This window comes from Erinaceus europaeus, chromosome 1 (genome assembly GCF_950295315.1).
Source record: "Erinaceus europaeus chromosome 1, mEriEur2.1, whole genome shotgun sequence".
NCBI lineage: Eukaryota > Metazoa > Chordata > Mammalia > Eulipotyphla > Erinaceidae > Erinaceus > Erinaceus europaeus.
The window spans coordinates 4,730,916-4,748,432 of NC_080162.1; the positions used below are offsets into that span (position 1 = coordinate 4,730,916).

The window sequence follows — 17,517 nt, forward strand, 5'->3', positions numbered from 1 at the left end:
GTTGACATCATGGTAGCATCTGCAACTTGGTGGCTGGAAAGCATTAAGATATAAAGCAGAAAATTTGTTCAATGCTAAGGAACCTAACAGTAAGAGTATATAGCAGATGAAATTTGGGGTCTTCATGTTGGAAGAAGCTAGGAAGCCTGTTTTAGGCATATTCCATGGGACCTGTAACTTCACTGATTTTTGCCTGGGCCAGATAGCTAACATGCAGGTGGGCTGAAGGTATTATCTGGGAGGATTTTGTCAGAATTGAGAATAGGACCAGAATGTTGGATCAGGGCCGAGAGTAGCTCTCAAATATGGGAAAAGTCTGAAAGGAGGCTGATTCAATATACTCTGCCACTGGAGGAAGACGGGTCCTGAAATGAGTGCAGCCTAGATTGTTCAAAGCTCTGACCATGAATGGAGTGCAGACTAACAGGGATTCAAAGGGTACACAGGCTCCTGTGCTAAATATGAGTAACATGGGCCCTGGGCCAGATCTATGGAGTTTACAGTTAACGGGCACACATTTTTTTTTAAATATGGATTTTGTCACCTGAAGTTTTGATGCATTTTTTTTCATTTATGGCAAAATTTTGTAAAAATCTATATATGGAGAGAGAGAGAGAGAGAGAGAGAGAGAGAGAGAGAGGGAGAGAGGGAAAGACAGGGAGAGAGAATTGTTGCATCCATAAATAATGACAGGGCCAACATTTCGGATATATATACCATACATTGTACATGTACCACATATTGTAGCTTTCCAGTGGGGTCTGTGCTCGAGCTGGCTGTCATGTGACAGGGAAGGCCCCTTCCCATGTGAGCCATCTTGCTGGTCCAGCCTGAGGTTTTTGAGCACAGTGCAGCTGAGATGACTGTATCTGTATCATTTTACTATGTCATATTTCATTTGATATTTTCAGTCATGATATAGGGCTCTAGAAATTTGACTAGGAGATCCCTGTAGTTAAAGTTTTCATGTGTTCCTTTCAAACAGAAGAATTCTCACCTATGAAAAATGTTTCTGACCTGCTGCCTTGTGCATTTCAGAAGATTATTTAATTCATGAACAAAGGAGTTCATTAGTCCCAACTTCCTAGTCGTATGCACTAATTTTGTTATTAGCTGAGATTTTCACCCATAACCCAATGGAGAAATATTGGTGACAGCCGATCCCCTTTCTCCAACCTGTCAGCCTTACTATTTGCTCACTGATTGCTGGAATTCGTAAAGAGCTGTTTCATGTGGTGTCCATTGACTCTGACAGTCTTAAGGCATTCTGCCTGCCACCTGGAAGGGCACATGGACTAATGGCAGGAAGATCACTATGTGGGAGAAAACCATAATCACACATAAAACATTATAGAAACATAACTGGTTCGTTCTTTTCCAAGTGCATTATTGCAGCAATTCCATTTTGCCAGGTAGATCTGCCAAAGAGAACACATTGCCAACTTTTTTTTTCCCCAGAGAAAGCACCTGTGTTTTTTACAACTCCAAAACAACTCAGAGATAAGTAAAAATGGTCAGCCATCAAATTTGTTTGCTTAGCATGATAGTTTAATAGCAGCCATGTAACTTCACTCATTTATTTCATTCTATAAGTATAAAAAATGCTTTTCCCAAGCTGTGATTGTGATCACATTGACTTAGCTTATGGAGGTAGTTAACCTTCTCCCTCTTCATGGGAGAAGTGTCATGTGGTTAGACATATCTTTCATTCACTATGGATATGTTAATTTATTCTTTGAAGTTTTGAATGGTTGTAGGTAAGGATAGATAGCATAATGGTTCTGCAAAGAGTCTCAATGCCTGAGGTTCCAAAGTCTCAGGTTCACTCCTCTGCACCATTATAAGTCAGAACTGAGCAGTGCTCTGGTAATAAATAAATACATAAATAAAATCAATGAAATCATCAGGATTTGAGTGTTCTCTGTATGTCTGACACTATACTCAGTGCTATGAGGAGTCATATTTGAGTCATACTAAGATTTCAACTCTTTAGCTTTCTTTCAGATTACTTACTGACAAACCATCCAATCTTAGCAAATGTTATTTTCACCTGCATGAGTAACTCTTGTATATGAAAAGAGGATGACAGGAATAAATTTTAGTGTAGCTTAGTAATGTAATTTTTACACCATTGTGATGCTAACCTCATGTGAAGCACTTCGAATGAGGGTACAGTAAATCACATGATGGTGACCAGATGTTCTTGTAAATCAATGCTTATACATTAAATAAAAAATAAAAATCTGTGAAGATCATAATTCTAGATAATGATCCCAATTTTCTTGTTTGTAGGATGTTTAAGGTGTGGTAAGAGTTATTTTTATTTTTCAGAGGGCTCAATTGTCCTTAGTTCAAATAATCCACATGGTCAAGAGACACATGCTGATAACAGTTCTGAACATCCTGAGAAGGTCTGTCTTTGAAAGTGTTACTGTTACTTCTGCTTAGGGTTTCATGACTCTTGCCAACTGCCAGTCTTGCAGCTTGAAACCACTGGAGCTTTAGTAGACTGATCCCAGATGTAGCTAGACATTTGAGACTGTATTTAGCTTTTGCCATGGTGGAATGCGCAATGCATAGGTGATTTTTTTTTGTTTTAGCTTATACCTAACATCCTAAGGTTTAAGTTAAATAAATCTAAAATGTTGGCAGAAGAAGCCCAGGTTTGGATGGTTGACAGGTTCAATTGGAACTCCAGTTCTGGGGTTTCAGTCCTATTTCTGTAATTTAGAAACTGATGAAGTTATGTTCTAGGGTTATTAAAAGTCCTCTCTTCTCAGGGCGAGGTATTGACACAGACTTGGTTGAACACACATGTTACGTACCCAGGTTCAAGCCATGGTTGCCCCCTGCAATAACCAAAGAAAAACTTCACAAGTGATGAAGCAGTGCTGTGAGTCTCTCTCTCTCTCTCTCTCCTGGGCTTGCGTCTTGGGAAAGAGAGACCAGGAACTCGTGGTGGCATGGCAATGCAATTCTTTATTCATGCGGGAGCCCCAGAGTTGGAGTTGGGTGTGAGCACAGCGGATTAAGCTACGTAGTGCCAAACCACAATGGCCAGTGTCCACCTCCCTGTCTGCACGCCTGCCCTCCTCCAGGTCAGGACACAGAAAAAAGGGTGAAACCAGAAACAGAAGTGACTCTTACAGGATAAAACTAGAAGTGGCAAGTCAGAAATGGAAATGGATAGAAAAAGGGGGTGGAGAAAGGAAAAAAGCATGCTGGGAACTTCCTTAGCAACTGTTGTGATGGCTTTAACTGGTGGGATTAATGTTACCCTGCAGGCAGGGCAGGTCTTGAGGTAGAAAGAAGATAGATCAAAGGAATGGGTGGGGAATATTTCGGGCAAAGCAATGATTATGTAAATAGGCCATAGTGTCAGCAATGGAGAGCTGGGGAGTGGGGCTGGCTTAATGCCCGGCATCTCTATCTTTCTCTCTCTCCTCTCTCCCTTTTTCTTCTCAGTTTCTCTTTGTTTCTATCAAGTGAATAAATATTTATATAAAATATCCTATCTTCTCATGAATTTAATGTGGATAATGAGATAATATAAGTAAAATAAACTACTTTTTAAATATATTTCTATTATCTACATCTCACTGATGAGAAAATAGACTGAGAAGCAAACTAATATATTCAGAGGCAAATAATTGTCAGCCATTTTGACTAGGACTTAATATAATACTTTATTCAGACTATACAAAGCATTAATTTCAAAAAACTATTTATATATGGTGATCTATGAAGACACTAGTAAGCTTGTAGTGACATATAGTCAGTTGAAGCAACAAAGTACAATTTCAGTAGTTGCTAAATAGTGACCACACTCATCAACCTATGGTGAAGAAAGTCATAAATACAGGTTGCAGATTAAAAAATACAGTCAGTGTGTAAAGAATCAGTAGTTGCAAAAATATGTGGAGACACTAAAATCATTAGATACTTGAAGAGGATAAAATATCTCAATGACACTTAAGTTGCTCTTACAGAATCAGAGCAACATAATTCCCCCGTAACTGTTTTTCTTTCCATGCTGATTGCTCTATTTCTAGTTCTTTAGAAATTCATAGGGTGTTCTAGTCAAAACTCATTCTCAGTGTTCATATTAATCTATTTTAATGTCTATACATCCTATCCAAATCTCTCCTTTGGGATTATGATATTTTTTCCTCAGAAATCAAAATACAAATTCAAAGAAAAAAGTTGAGTGTGTCTGGTCTGTCATGGTGCCAGGGCCATACATGAACCTGGACATCTAGAAGTAGGTACAGTGAGGCAGAGCTACTGGTGTGAACCATTTCTCCAAGTTCACAGCCCCATTGGCAGTAAACATCACTCTTGACTATGTGTGTATTTTGATGTATAGTCATTTGTATCATTTTTACATTTGTAGTCATACACATTTGTAGTCATATTTTTGATATACAGCTGGTTGATGACAGTCATTTAAATGTGAAGATAATAACTACTAATCTTTAGTTACTACATGTAATTTTGGTACTTTTATGCTAACATGCATTTAATATAGGCTCTATCATTTACATTCATACATACCATATATTCAAAGATATACTTACTTTAAAATTTTGAAAAAAAAAAAAAGCCTCTTCCAGTTAGGAGTTGGATTATTTCATTGACTCAAGTATATTATTCAATATGAACACTTGTTTCCTGCATTCTATGATTAAAAGAAACAAGGCGTGAGAGTCGGGCGGTAGTGCAGTTGGTTAAGTGCATGTGGCGCAAAGCACAAGGTCTGGCATAAGGATCCCGGTTCCAGCCTCTGGCTCCCCACCTACAGAGGAGTCGCTTCACAGGTGGTGAGGCAGGTCTGCAGGTGTCTCTCTTTCTCTCCCCCCTTTGTCTTCCCCTCCTCTCTCCATTTCTCTCTGTCCTATCCAAAAATGACATCAATAACAACAGTAATAATAACTACAACAATAAAACAACAAGGGCAACAAAAGGGAATAAATAAATATTTTTTAAAAAGGCTTGGGAAAGGATGGATGTTGGAGTAATGGGTTGACATATAAGATCATTTTAAATAGCAACTCAGGAAGAAAATTGTATGTGGAAATTATTTCCCAAAAGAAAAGGTTGGAGTTTCATATTGAAAGAATCTAAAATCATAGTGGTGGAGTATTTAAATCAAGAATGAATATATAGGAGATTTCCCATGGAAGGATGTGTACTTCTATAGGAAATTTCCATATTTACTGTGTCAACTTTATTTGAACTTATATATCCAAGTCAACATAGAAATATAAACAATATAAGAATTGTGTAAGATCTTGGACTATGTGACCCAAGTGGAAAATTTCATCTCTCACATTTTATTAAAGCACCTGCTGTAAGGTCAGACATTTTTTTATTGATTTTGAAAGGTAGAGTATTTTTTTATATACAAACTTGAAGCATTTACCTTTTCCCAGGAGTGAAACCGAATGAACAGCACACACTATATCTGACCTCAAGGGGCTCTAGATCAGGGCAATCATTGGTAAACTTTCCCTTAAGGACCAAATAGTAAATATTTTATATTTGTAATCCATATTTTATTTTTTCCTATTGCAACTACTTAAATGTGCCATTGTACTGCAAAAGTAGCCACAGATTATATTGAAATTATTGACTTTGGCAATCTTTTATGAAAATGTGATATGTGAAAATAGGGAGTGGGACATACTTTTCTTCTCAAGAATGAGGAAATCAATTAATCACAATACATCCATGGCTATCATAGAGGTATATGCAGCTTACAGCTTTGCTTTAGTGGGTGTGGCTGGGTAGAGTCAGTAGTAAGTCATTAGGGAAAGTGGAGGGAGATTACCTGTCAGAGCTTTCCAGAGTGGATTCTGGCTTAATTTATTTTAAGAATGAAAAGCAGAGGCCAGACACCTTGCAGACAGGGTTGGATGTGTGTCGTGCCATGAGCCTGGCTGACCCAAGCTTGAACCCCTGAACCAAACAGGAAGTATCTGGGTGCCAAGGGAAGCTTTCTCCTGCTCTCTCTGTATCTTTTTCTGCTTGAAAAAGTGTCCTGGGAACAGTGAAATCACACATGTGCAAGGACCCGTCTGAAGCTGCAAGTAAGTTAATTAATAAGCAATTCTTAAACAATTCTCAAGAAGGCTATTCTAAAGTCTATTCCATGTTAAGCACACTGCCTATTGTGTAAACTGTCACCTTAATATAATTTAAGGATTTAAAACCAAATGCAGCATGAAACTCTTGCTTTTAAAAAAGTAAATATGAGGGCTAGGCACTAGTGCAATGGGTTAAGCGCACATGGCTCAAAGCACAAGGACCAGCATAAGGATCCTGGAGGCCCCAGCTCCCCACCTGCAGGGGTGTCACCTCACAGGTGGTGAAGCAGGTCTGCAGGTGTCTGTCTTTCTCTCCACCTTTCTGTCTTCTCCTTTCTCTGTTTGTCTGCTTCTAAGACCCCTTCTGTTTTGATCATCACGTTAAGTTGGCTTGCATTGCTTAATGCTGTGGTCTATTTACATAATCACTGCTTTACCTGAGACCTGCCCTGCCCACAGGGCATTGTTTAATCCCCACTGGTTAGATGGAAGTTTGATACTTCCGCACTTTTTCCTTCTCCCCACCCCCTATCCTATGTACTTCCTCTTCCGACCTGACACTTCCGCCTCAAGAGATATAAAGGACAGGGTTTTCTAGTGAATAGAGATTAGATTGACTACACTGTATTCCCACTCATCAATAAAGACTGAACTGCGTTCCCAGCTCAGCCAGGAGTCCCTGGTCGTCTGTCTTCCACCGTGAAGCTGGCCTGGCATCCCTCCATTTCTGTCTGTCCTATCCAGCAACAAGGACAGCAATAACAACAATAACAACAACAATAAGCAACAAGGGCAACAAAGGGGGGAAAATAGCCTCCAGGATGATTCTGGAGACAAACAAAAAAGTAAATACATCTTCCTGGAGAAAACTGTTACCTGGTTGGAGAAACCTGGTACATATCCTGTCTCTGTCCCCTTACAGTTAGCAGTTAGCACTCAGTGATTCATTGCAAAATGGTGGTTCTGATAAAGCCCATGCTTGAAGAAAAAGATAAATTTCTGTGACTAATAATGTCTTCATTTGTCCAGGGGACCTTTCTTTTGGTGTGGAGTGTCTATGAATTCACTTCCTATGTTCTGTTAAGTGTGGCTTTGGTAACAGTCATTCAGCAAGGTTGAAGAGTCCTAGGTCTCATTTTGAGTCTGTGTGGTCAGTAGCTTGCAGAAATACATTAAGCTGCTTCTACAAGGGTCCAGGTTGTGGTGCACCTGGTTAAGTGCACACATTACAGTGCACAAGGACCTAGGTTCAAGCCCCCTGTCCCTACCTGCAGGGGGAAAACTTCACAAGCAGTGAAGCAGGGCTGCTGGTTATGTTCCAGACACCACAGGAATTTCTCCCTGAGGCGCTCTATGCAGGGAAAATTCAGAACAATTATTTAATGACTGCCAGCATCTTCATTAAAAAAAAAAATGCTTGAGCAGCCTTAAAAAAAAAAAACAACCCAAAGTGCTACTTTCAATACCAGAACTAAGGTTGCTTTTGTGCTCCTGTCAAAACGGCCATGAGAAGGTAAGACTGTAATGGCCCATTTCATTAAATCGCCTCGGAAACATTTAACAGCATCTAATGGTTAAGACTTATTCTGAAGATTGCACTGCCTCTGACCTTTTCCCTGTAAACCTTTCCATATAGCTTATGCCTGATCAGAAATAAACTCTGATGTTTTTTTTATTGGAATTAAATAAATATATCTGATCACTTAAATTAAAAATAGGCAGCCTCTGACATTCTAAGTAGTTAATGCTGCACTAATGGTAATGAGAAAATAAGGTACCACTCGCTTTTTCCAGCTACACTTTTGAATCTTGGAAGGCAGGATCCCTGGCCCCAAAGGTTAAACCTTCTTCATAGCACTTCCCCCAAGGGCTGCCCTTGGCATCGGGGTAGGACACATTTTCCTCCTACAAGATGTCGTAGGGATTGCACAGGGAATCGCTCACTCTTGTCCATGGAATATTCCTAGTGTTTGGTCTTGGTGACCAGTAAACATCCTTCGGGGTTGATGGTGTCCAAGATTTAGACATATATATATATATATATATATATATATATATATTATTTCAGAACATTGTCAGTTCACCTAGTACTCTTGTTACTTATTCTTTCTGAAAGAGGAAAAAAAAAAAATCCCCGTGAGTCCATACGTGTCCCAGATTCCACTTCCAGGGTCTGGATGCCTGTTGTACATAGTGACTTACTGACTGTAAAAGCAGGTTTTTAAAAAAAAAAATTATTTATTTATTATTAGATAAAAAATTATTTATTTATTATTAGATAGAGACAGATAGAAATTGAGAAGGGAAAGAGAGATAGAGAGGAAAAGACAGTAAATGCAATAGTTTGTACATGCATAACAGTTCTCAGTTTTCCACATAATAATACAACAACCCCCACTAGGTCCTCTGTCATCCTTTTCCAGGACCTGAACTCTCCTTTTGCCACACCCACCCCAGAGTCTTTGACTTTGGTGCAATATACCAACTCCAGTCCAGGTTCCGCTTAGTGTTTTCTCTTCTGACCTTGTTTTTCACTTTTTGCCTGTGAGTGAGGTCATCCCATAGTTTTATGGTTGAAGATACTAAACACAAATAACTTTCAGAGTAGAAAGTGCCCATCATTACAGAAACTACTAATACGGATGGAATATGTGCTGTGTCAGCAACTCTGTGGCACTGTAGCCCTGTTTTGTCTATTTTCATGACAGTCTTATGCAGAGCTTACCACTATCCTTCTGTCGGCTCTTAATAAATTACTAATAAAATAAAAATTAATTCATTCATTAAAAAAAAAGAGGTTGGAACCTCGAGCGGTTAAATTACTCACCCAAGGTATAGCTAGTGAACAGCAGCGGTGTCTAACTGAACTGGATTTCCTTTTACTTTAGACCCATATGCTTAATTCCTGAACTGTCCTCCAGGATAAGGAGTTTAAATTTTATCACACAAATGATAAAATTATACTTTTGTATCTATCACACAGTCTGCTTTATCTGAAGTATTTTATATGCAAAACCTCTCATTTGCATAATCCCTTAAGATAATAAAAGTAACTATAATAATGACGGCTTGGCTCCCCTGTGTGATAACAGCTAAATGGTTGTGATCCAAAATAAATAGTGATGTGTGCTGTACATGGCGGGGGATGGGGGGATTGTGAGGAGAAACTCAGGAAAGCACAACATGTTCTAACACTATTGTCTCACAGACTGAAGCAAGACCTGTACCAAGTGGTCCCAGAAAGAGCAGGATGTGGAGGGAAAGACACTTTGATGAGCAAACTAAGGGGAAAATAAATCAGATAACTGTCAAGAAGAACCCTTCCTGGAACCAAATCCATCCATCCAAAAAGAGTTGTGTACACCTGTGTTCATAGCAGCACCATTTGTAATAGCCAAAACCTGGAAGCAACCCAGGTGTCCAACAACAGATGAGTGGCTGAGCAAGTTGTGGTCTAGATACACCACGGAATACTACTCAGCTATTAACAATGGTGACTTCACTTTCTTTACTCCATCTTGGATGGAGCTTGAAGACATCATGTGAGATAAGTCAGAAACAGAAGGATGAATATGGGATGAACTCACTCGTAGACAGAAGTTGAAAACCAAAATCAGAAGGGAAAATTCTAAGCAGAACTTGGACTGGAGTTTACTGCACCAAAGTAAAAGACTCAGGGTCAGGTCCTGGAACATGATGGCAGAGCAGGACCTAGTGGGGGTTGTATTGTTATGTGGAAATGTTCTACATGTACAAACTCTTGTATTTTACTGTTGACTGTAAAACATTTATTCCCCAAGAAAGAAGTAAAAAATAAAGAAATAAGAACCGTTCCTTCAATGCTTCACCAACAAAATTAGATTTTGTTTTTGATAAGTCAGATTTGTGAATATATTCAGTTGGTAAGAGCTGCAGGAAGCCACTGGCACAGAAATAAACAATATCCATCAATGTTCTTGACATTAAAATTGATACAGAGCTGATTTATTCTGACAGAATGAGAAGGCTAACTACTGCATTACACACACTACCCAAAGATAATTAATATAACTCTTCAGTCTGTTCTAGGCAGAAGGACTTGTGAAATCATTCCCAGACTGCTCAAGGATTATCTTGTCTTATAAATGTGTGCTGACATCTGATACTCTGAGGAAAGAAAAAAACATTTACTGCCATATAGGTTAAAAAAAACCTCGTTAAAAATGAAAAATATATTTTTAAATATTTATTTATTCCCTTTTGTTGCCCTTGTTGTAGTTATTATTGTTGTTGATGATGATGTCGTTGTTGTTGGATAGGACACAGAGAAACGGAGAAAGGAGGGAAAGACAGGGGGGGGAGAAAGACAAACACCTGCAGACCTGCTTCACCGCCTGTGAAGCAACCCCTGCAGGGGGAGAGCCGGGGCTCAAACCGGGGCTCCAACCGGGATCCTTGCTCTTTACGCCACCTGCGCTTAACCTGCTGCGCTACCGCCTGATTCCCAAAGAAAGAAAAATATTTTAACTCTCCTTACAGGTCCTTTCCAACAGCTTAACTCCCCCTTTCTTCTCTACATCTAGTTGACCAGGGGAGTAATGCTATTATTATTATTTTTTTGACACCTGCAGACCTGCTTCACCGCCTGTGAAGCGACTCCCTAGGGCTCAAACCGGGATCCTTATGCCTACATGCTTGTACAATAATGCTATTTCTTTTTTAAAAAAATATATTTATTTATTTCCTTTTTGTTGCCCTTGTTGTTTCCATTGTTGTTGTAGTTATTATTGTTGTTCTTATTGTCGTCAGATAGGACAGAGAGAAATGGAGAGAGGAGGGGAAGACAGAGAGGGGAGAGAAAGACAGACACCTGCAGCCCTGCTTCACTGCCTGTGAAGCAACGCCCCTGCAGGTGGGGAGCCGGGGGCTTGAACCAGGATCCTTGGCGCCAGTCCCTGCGCTTTGTGCCACCTGCGTTTAACCCGCTGTGCTACTGCCCGGTTCCCCATAATAATGCTATTTCTACTTAAAAAATAGAACCAAGTCCAGCTGCTTCTCTACAACACCACTGCTTCCAATCCAGTTCAGTTTTTCACCATTTCTCAGGCAATAACAGATTTATAATCTATCTGACCTGTCAGCTTTCGTTTTTGCCTAGTTGCATCTTTCCTACAGAACTGACAGGTGGATGTATCTCTTTAATATGTCATTAAGACCATGCCACTCACACCTGGATTCAAAGCACTACTGTAGCTCTCCATATTTTTTAGATGAAAGCCAAGACTTCACAGTGTCCTGCAAGTGTCTCCTTACCTGCTTTTTTTTTTAAATATTAGTTTTAAAAAATTATTAGAGGGGCAGTTAAGATTTTCAGCTTCACTATGGTGGCTGGAATGGTGTTAACAGACACTTGTATTTAAAAAAAATATTAGTGATTTAATAATGATTAACAAGATGATAAGCTGGCTAGAGTACAAAACCACACAGCTCCCACCACCAAAGCTCTGTGTCCCATCTCCTCCCTTGGAAGCTTCCCTGTTCTTTATCCCTCTGGGAGTCTGGACCGAAGATCTTTATGGGGAGCAGAAGGTGGGAGGTCTGGCTTCTGTCATTGCTTCCCCACTGGACATGGGTGTTAGCAGGTGGATCCACTCCCCCAGCCTGTCTCTGTCTGACCCTAGTGGGGCAGGGCTCTGGGGAGGGGAGGCTCCAGGACACATGGGTGAGGGCATTTGCCCAGGGTGGTCAGGATGGAGTCATGGCTCCTTTCCTTTTCCTTTCTTTCTTTCTTTCTTTCTTTCTTTCTTTCTTTCTTTCTTTCTTTCTTTCTTTCTTTCTTTCTCTCTCTCTCTCTCTCTTTCTTTCTCTCTCTCTCTCTCTCTTTCTTTCTTTCTTTCTTTCTTTCCTTAAGAAAGGAGACATTAACAAAACCATAGGATAGAAATGGCTCCTTTCCTTTTAAGATTTACTAATGTCCATTGTCCCCCCCACTCACTGAACTCTGTACAGGATGGCTACTTTGCTGCTGCTTCTGGAATCCAGTCAGTACTTAAAATCCTCTAGCTTGGTCTTCTTTTTGAGGGAGTCCTCTTCCTTAGGTCTCTATTTAAACTTTGATTTTGCTAACGTCTGTTTCAGGCTTTCTAGCCTTCGCCCACTTAAATCTGTGGGCAGCACAGCTCTTTATACAGGCTGAAGGGGGGAGAGGGCTGGCAAGTCAGGAACTAGACAGAGGAGAGTCAGTCAGTGAGTTATGGCCTTCTGAGCTCCCTCCCTCCCTCCTATAATTGTTCCTGCTTCTAACATGATGACACTTAAAAACAAAAGCAGAAAAACAAACAAGGAAAACAAAGGGGGGTGTTAGCCCTTTAAAGGCTCTCAAGTGTCCTTCACTAAAATAAAGAGTAAGAACACCTGATTCTGAAAGCAAGTGGGAACTTGAATTTCCTGACTCCCTCACTGGCACCTCATGTCCCAGAGTGGAGCTGACTTCACTTTGTCTCACGTGGAACATGTTTGACTCATAGGTAATAAATAAATATTTTTAAAATATATTTTTTAAAAAGGAAAAAAAAGTATTTAAAAAATTCAAGACCTTATTTCTTTTAATTAGAAAATCCAGTGGGGGGAAATACACATAGAACCGGCAAGTGCATCTGAATTTTGTACGCATTGTATATCCTGAGGGAACAAAAACACATGAATCCTGTAAGAATTGTTTTTGTAATTGGCATGTACATTATTTTAAGATTTTTAAAAAATGTTTTTGTTTTCTTTATTTATTGCATGGAGACAGACAGAAATCAAGAGGCAAGAGGGAGGTAGAGATGGAGAGAGAGAGAGAGAGAGAGAGAGAGAGAGAGAGAGACCTGGAGCCCTGCTTCACTCCTTCCAAAGCTTTCCCCCTCCAGGTGGGGACCAAGGGCTCACACCCAGGTCCTTGCACATTGTAACATGTGCGCTCAATCAGGTGCACCACCACCCAGCTCCCAGAATTTTCTTTTACATGAAAATAGAATCTTTACTGTTTTAACATTTTTTATGTTTGACCTTACAGTTATTTTGTCTTTTCCAAATCATATATAGTATTCTCTTGAATTTTCACATTTCCAAACTAATGAAGTCTAGGTTTAATGTATTTGAAAAATCAACCAATGTATTTCTTTTCTTTTCTTTTTTTTTAAAAAATATTTTTATTGTTGCTGACACCTGTGTGCAGTCTCTCATCTCCCTTGATAGGTGTCTGCAAAAACACCTGTCACCTCACTGTCATGCACCAACACTCCAGACATCCTCATCTTCCTCAAGCCTCAGAGCATTTGATATGCTGTAGTACACCAAACCCAACCGTTGTTTTTCAAAAGTAAACTTTCAAAATATAGATACTCTAGCTTGTTTTGCTTTTGACATTCAGGCTCTTGTTGGGAAGATAAGAGTGAGAAGTGAAGGAATGAGGTATTTAGAAATAGCTATGTTATGACTACCAACATGATTGCCAACATGCTCAGAGTAGACTATATAAAAACAAAACCACTCATTTTTCTATAAAGTGATAATCTATTTTCTTAAATCTAGAAGTGCTTCAATTATTTTGTTTTTCCTTAAAGCATGTTAATGCTTATGCAGAGTGCTGATTAGTGTCTTAGGCATGTAAAGTTGCAAAATGTATGACATACCTGTATGTATGTTAGGTTTATGTATGTAGTTACAATGCTCTCATCACGAATAAGAAATTAACTACAGCCTTGTCACATAACTAGATATCTGTTTCTTATTCAAATATTGCCTATTATTTAAAAAGTACACACACACACACACACACACACATATATATATATATACATAAGAACATACATACATAAATACACACACAATGTGATATCATTCAGTTGCAAGAATGGAAGTTATTCTGCCTTTTGCAATAATATGGATGGGCCTTGAGAATATTATACTGAAAGAGCACTTCTGATCCGAACCCACACAAACTGACAGGACTCCTTTAAATAAGTGAAGTAGAAGGAAGTTTGAAAGAGTGAAAATAAGGCCAGTACACAGTCTTACACAGACAAGGGGCAAATCCTAGCTAGGAGATCCCAGGCTAGCGTGCCAATATAGCCTTGTGACTCTGAGATGTTGAGGCTTGAAATTCATCTTCCTTTACAGGGTCCCAGAGAGGAGGTCTCTGAATAAGGTTGCATGAGTACATTTGATATTTTAGCTTAAGGTGGACATTGGGCAACTAACAGATGGCCCCAGAGAGCAAGCGAGGGTTTACAGAAGCGGAATGTGGGTTAATAGGTAATTCTTAAAGTACAAAGGTAGTGGGGTAGGGGGAGCTTCAGTATCTCTTCTACAAACATTCTAGTTGACCATATACTCATTCCTGCCCTTGATTAGGGCAATAGGGGAAATGCCTTTATTATCTAGTCTTCATGAGGGGTTACTCCTACCTATTATGTGGGGAATTTCTAATTAAATCAACTTGGGGGACTTATTCCTTCACAGTACTATGTGAAAGAAAACATATAAAAGAATACCAATATTCTAGTATCTCTTACATGCAGAAAACTCAGACTCATAGAAGGAATAGAAACATGGCGGTCAGAGGCAAAGTATTTGGAGAAATAATAGAAATAAATAATCCAATAAAGGTCTGCAAACCTTAGGTTATCAGTTAAATATGGTCTGGAGGTCTTCTATATTATAAGGTTACCATCTTCACCTACAATGCTTTATAATTGAAATGTGCTGAAACAGGAGAACTTAAAAGGACTTACCAAAAAATACATAAATAAATAAATTAAAAAAATATGCATGGGGATGAATGTGTTCATGGAATTAGCAAGAATGAGAAGAGGATAGCAAGAATGAGAAGAGGATTTTCCACAGGGATCACTACATCATGTTGTTACAGTGTATACCCAAAACATCTTGCAATTTTATTTGTCAGAAGTTCTTCAATAAACCTGTAAACATAAGGTAACATGGTGAAGGACAATTTCTTTAAAGTACCCTGCTAAGATAGTATTTTTTGTCTTCTTTTCACAGTCCTGAAAATATTAAGGTGTTTTTTTTTTCTCTCACAAAGAAAAATTCATGAAAATGAAGCAGTCGTGGTATAGGTTGACAGAGATAGATCATAGATTGAAATAAAAGGTGGAATACAAAACCAATGTGCCTGAGGAAGGACAATTCAACTAAAATTTAGACTAAAATAAGAAAAATTCACTTTATACCATGTGTGATCTGTAAATGCTTGCCGGATTAGGAACATCTTCATTCTTCTCACACTTCAGAAGACACTGAAATACAGCTTATTAAGAGCATGAGGAAGGGCTAGACTTTTCCACCTCCATCACCTCCTAAGAGCAGCCTCTGTTTTTCTGTCTTTCTGTGATGTGCGGGATCCAGCCGTTGAACTCGACTGCCTTCTGGAAATTAAAGCCCATGCGGCGTCAACTACTGTGGTAAATCTGCTGGAACAGGTGTCCCTGGTGAATTGTTCTCCCTCTGCCTCAAACTCTGGGATAGTATCAATAGACTGTAAGCAACAGGACTCAGAGTGGCAGATTCACTGTAAAATGTTTGTGTGCTTTTGTTAAAACAGTATGGTATATGATTTCTTTCTTTCACTGTATCCTTCTAATCAAATCAGAATTACTCTCCGTATCAAATATGCAAATACAAATACACTTCTGTTTGTCTGTACCCAAGCACTGGGATGAGACCTACCTTTCTTTCTTCAGTAGAAATTCAAGGTCTACAGTATATGTTAATTAATGAACTGGGTTTAATTTGTTAAAGTAATTAATTTTTCATATAAGAGGTTTTTCGGTTGATTTGTGTATCCAATGTTCATATGTTTGTTTGCTCAACAGTGGAGGCAAATGAGAGACAAGGACAATAAAAAAAACAGAATCAACTTTTTTTTCCTCTTTTCCAGTGTATACTGGAAATGTATGATTCTTTTTTCTCTACTTCATGTAGTCTGGTTGTAAGTGTGTTCGAAAGAACTCCAAATCCACGCTCTTGTAACTGCATCTAGCTATTGAGTTGCTGCCTGTAAATTACTAAGAACATAACATTTGAGCAAGGCAGGAACACTTCTTCTACTTCTCCTTCTTCTTCCTCTTCTTCCTCTTCTTCTTCTTCTTCTTCTTCTTCTTCTTCTTCTTCTTCTTCTTCTTCTTCTTCTTCTTCTTCTTCTTCTTCTTCTTCTTCTGTAGAATTAAAATTTTCTGAAGAATGAGACCCAGGATGAATATCAAGTTATCTGGTTGTTATTGTAGGGAAAAGAATGGATTCTCTCACTAGGAGCATCAGACTTTATAGCTGGAGGGAGGAGGAAGTTTTTAGCACTACTGAGTGAAAATGTAGGGGTTTGAATAGATCTGAATCAGGCTGTGTCGAAGAGTTAGCGGTGTTTCTCTGTGTGTGTGTGTGTGTGTGTGTGTGTGTGTGTGCACGCACACACACACACTTAGGGGGTTCTTAGAAAAAGAGGTGGAGCAGGAAAAAATTGGGTGACAACAGACTCAGAAGAGAGAGAAGTTTTCTGCCCTTTAAAGCTGAGGTATTCAGGGTTACATACGTAACTTTATGTGGAATTTGAACTCGTTTGTCGAGCCTCCCACATTCTTTCTAGTAGTACAACATGCCTTTTCCCTTCGAGTCATCTCACTCATGCTTGAGTTTTGCTTTGAGCTTCATCTGCTGATTCTTTGTCATGAAGTGCTCTGGCGTTTTCATTCAGATGTATTGCTGAATGAAAGAGAATTACCCTTCACGCCTTTAGCATCATTTTCTGTTTTGTTTTTCAGTGTCCCCACATTCCAGAATCTTCCTGAAGAGATCCTCAGTAAGCTTGCTGACGTCCTTGAAGAGGTAACCGATTTTAGTCCTTGAACTTTTCGGGATGGGTCCCAGTGACCTTGATATTAATATTATTATTATTATTATTATTATTACTTTTACACTTTGGAATGAGCTCCAGGGTTGGTTGTAGGCAAAAGTAAGCTCAAACAATCTGACACTACTACACACTGAAAATGTCCAAATCAATTTAAGTACAGAGGAAGGGAAACATCGGACAGTAATGTTCCTTTGACTTCCATAAATATGGCTTCTTTCTTGCTGATTTCACCTAGTGTAAAGGGCAGTTGAAATAATCATCACTCCATTCTGAGAGTTCATATTAGCCTATTCAAAACAGGAGTTAGCCGTCGTCAACAGATTTCATCGGCAGTGAATGTATTTTATCCACATCATTTTATGCCCGATATGAAAGTTTCACTATTATTTTTCTCTGAAATAATACATGTGTGAACTGAAGAAGTGTGAGAGTAGACACCATATTATTTAATCATATTCTCCTAAGGACATTCTTTGAGTGCATCCCAAGGGACGCAGAAGTCAACAGCAATGAAAGGAGATGCAAAGGGTCAGTTCCAAG

The 17,517-nt window shown here is 39.1% G+C and overlaps 1 protein-coding gene across 2 annotated transcripts in view; it reads left to right on the forward strand.

Annotated features, from left to right (window-relative positions):
- PRKG1 (protein kinase cGMP-dependent 1) overlaps positions 1 to 17,517 on the forward strand; it is a 1,377,090-nt gene that overhangs the window by 1,012,920 nt on the left and 346,653 nt on the right. For both annotated transcript variants that reach the window (XM_007520749.3, XM_007520748.3), the window contains exon 5: positions 16,886 to 16,949. In XM_007520749.3, the coding sequence (XP_007520811.1) occupies positions 16,886 to 16,949 (64 nt within the window). The remainder of the gene's footprint in view (positions 1 to 16,885; positions 16,950 to 17,517) is intronic.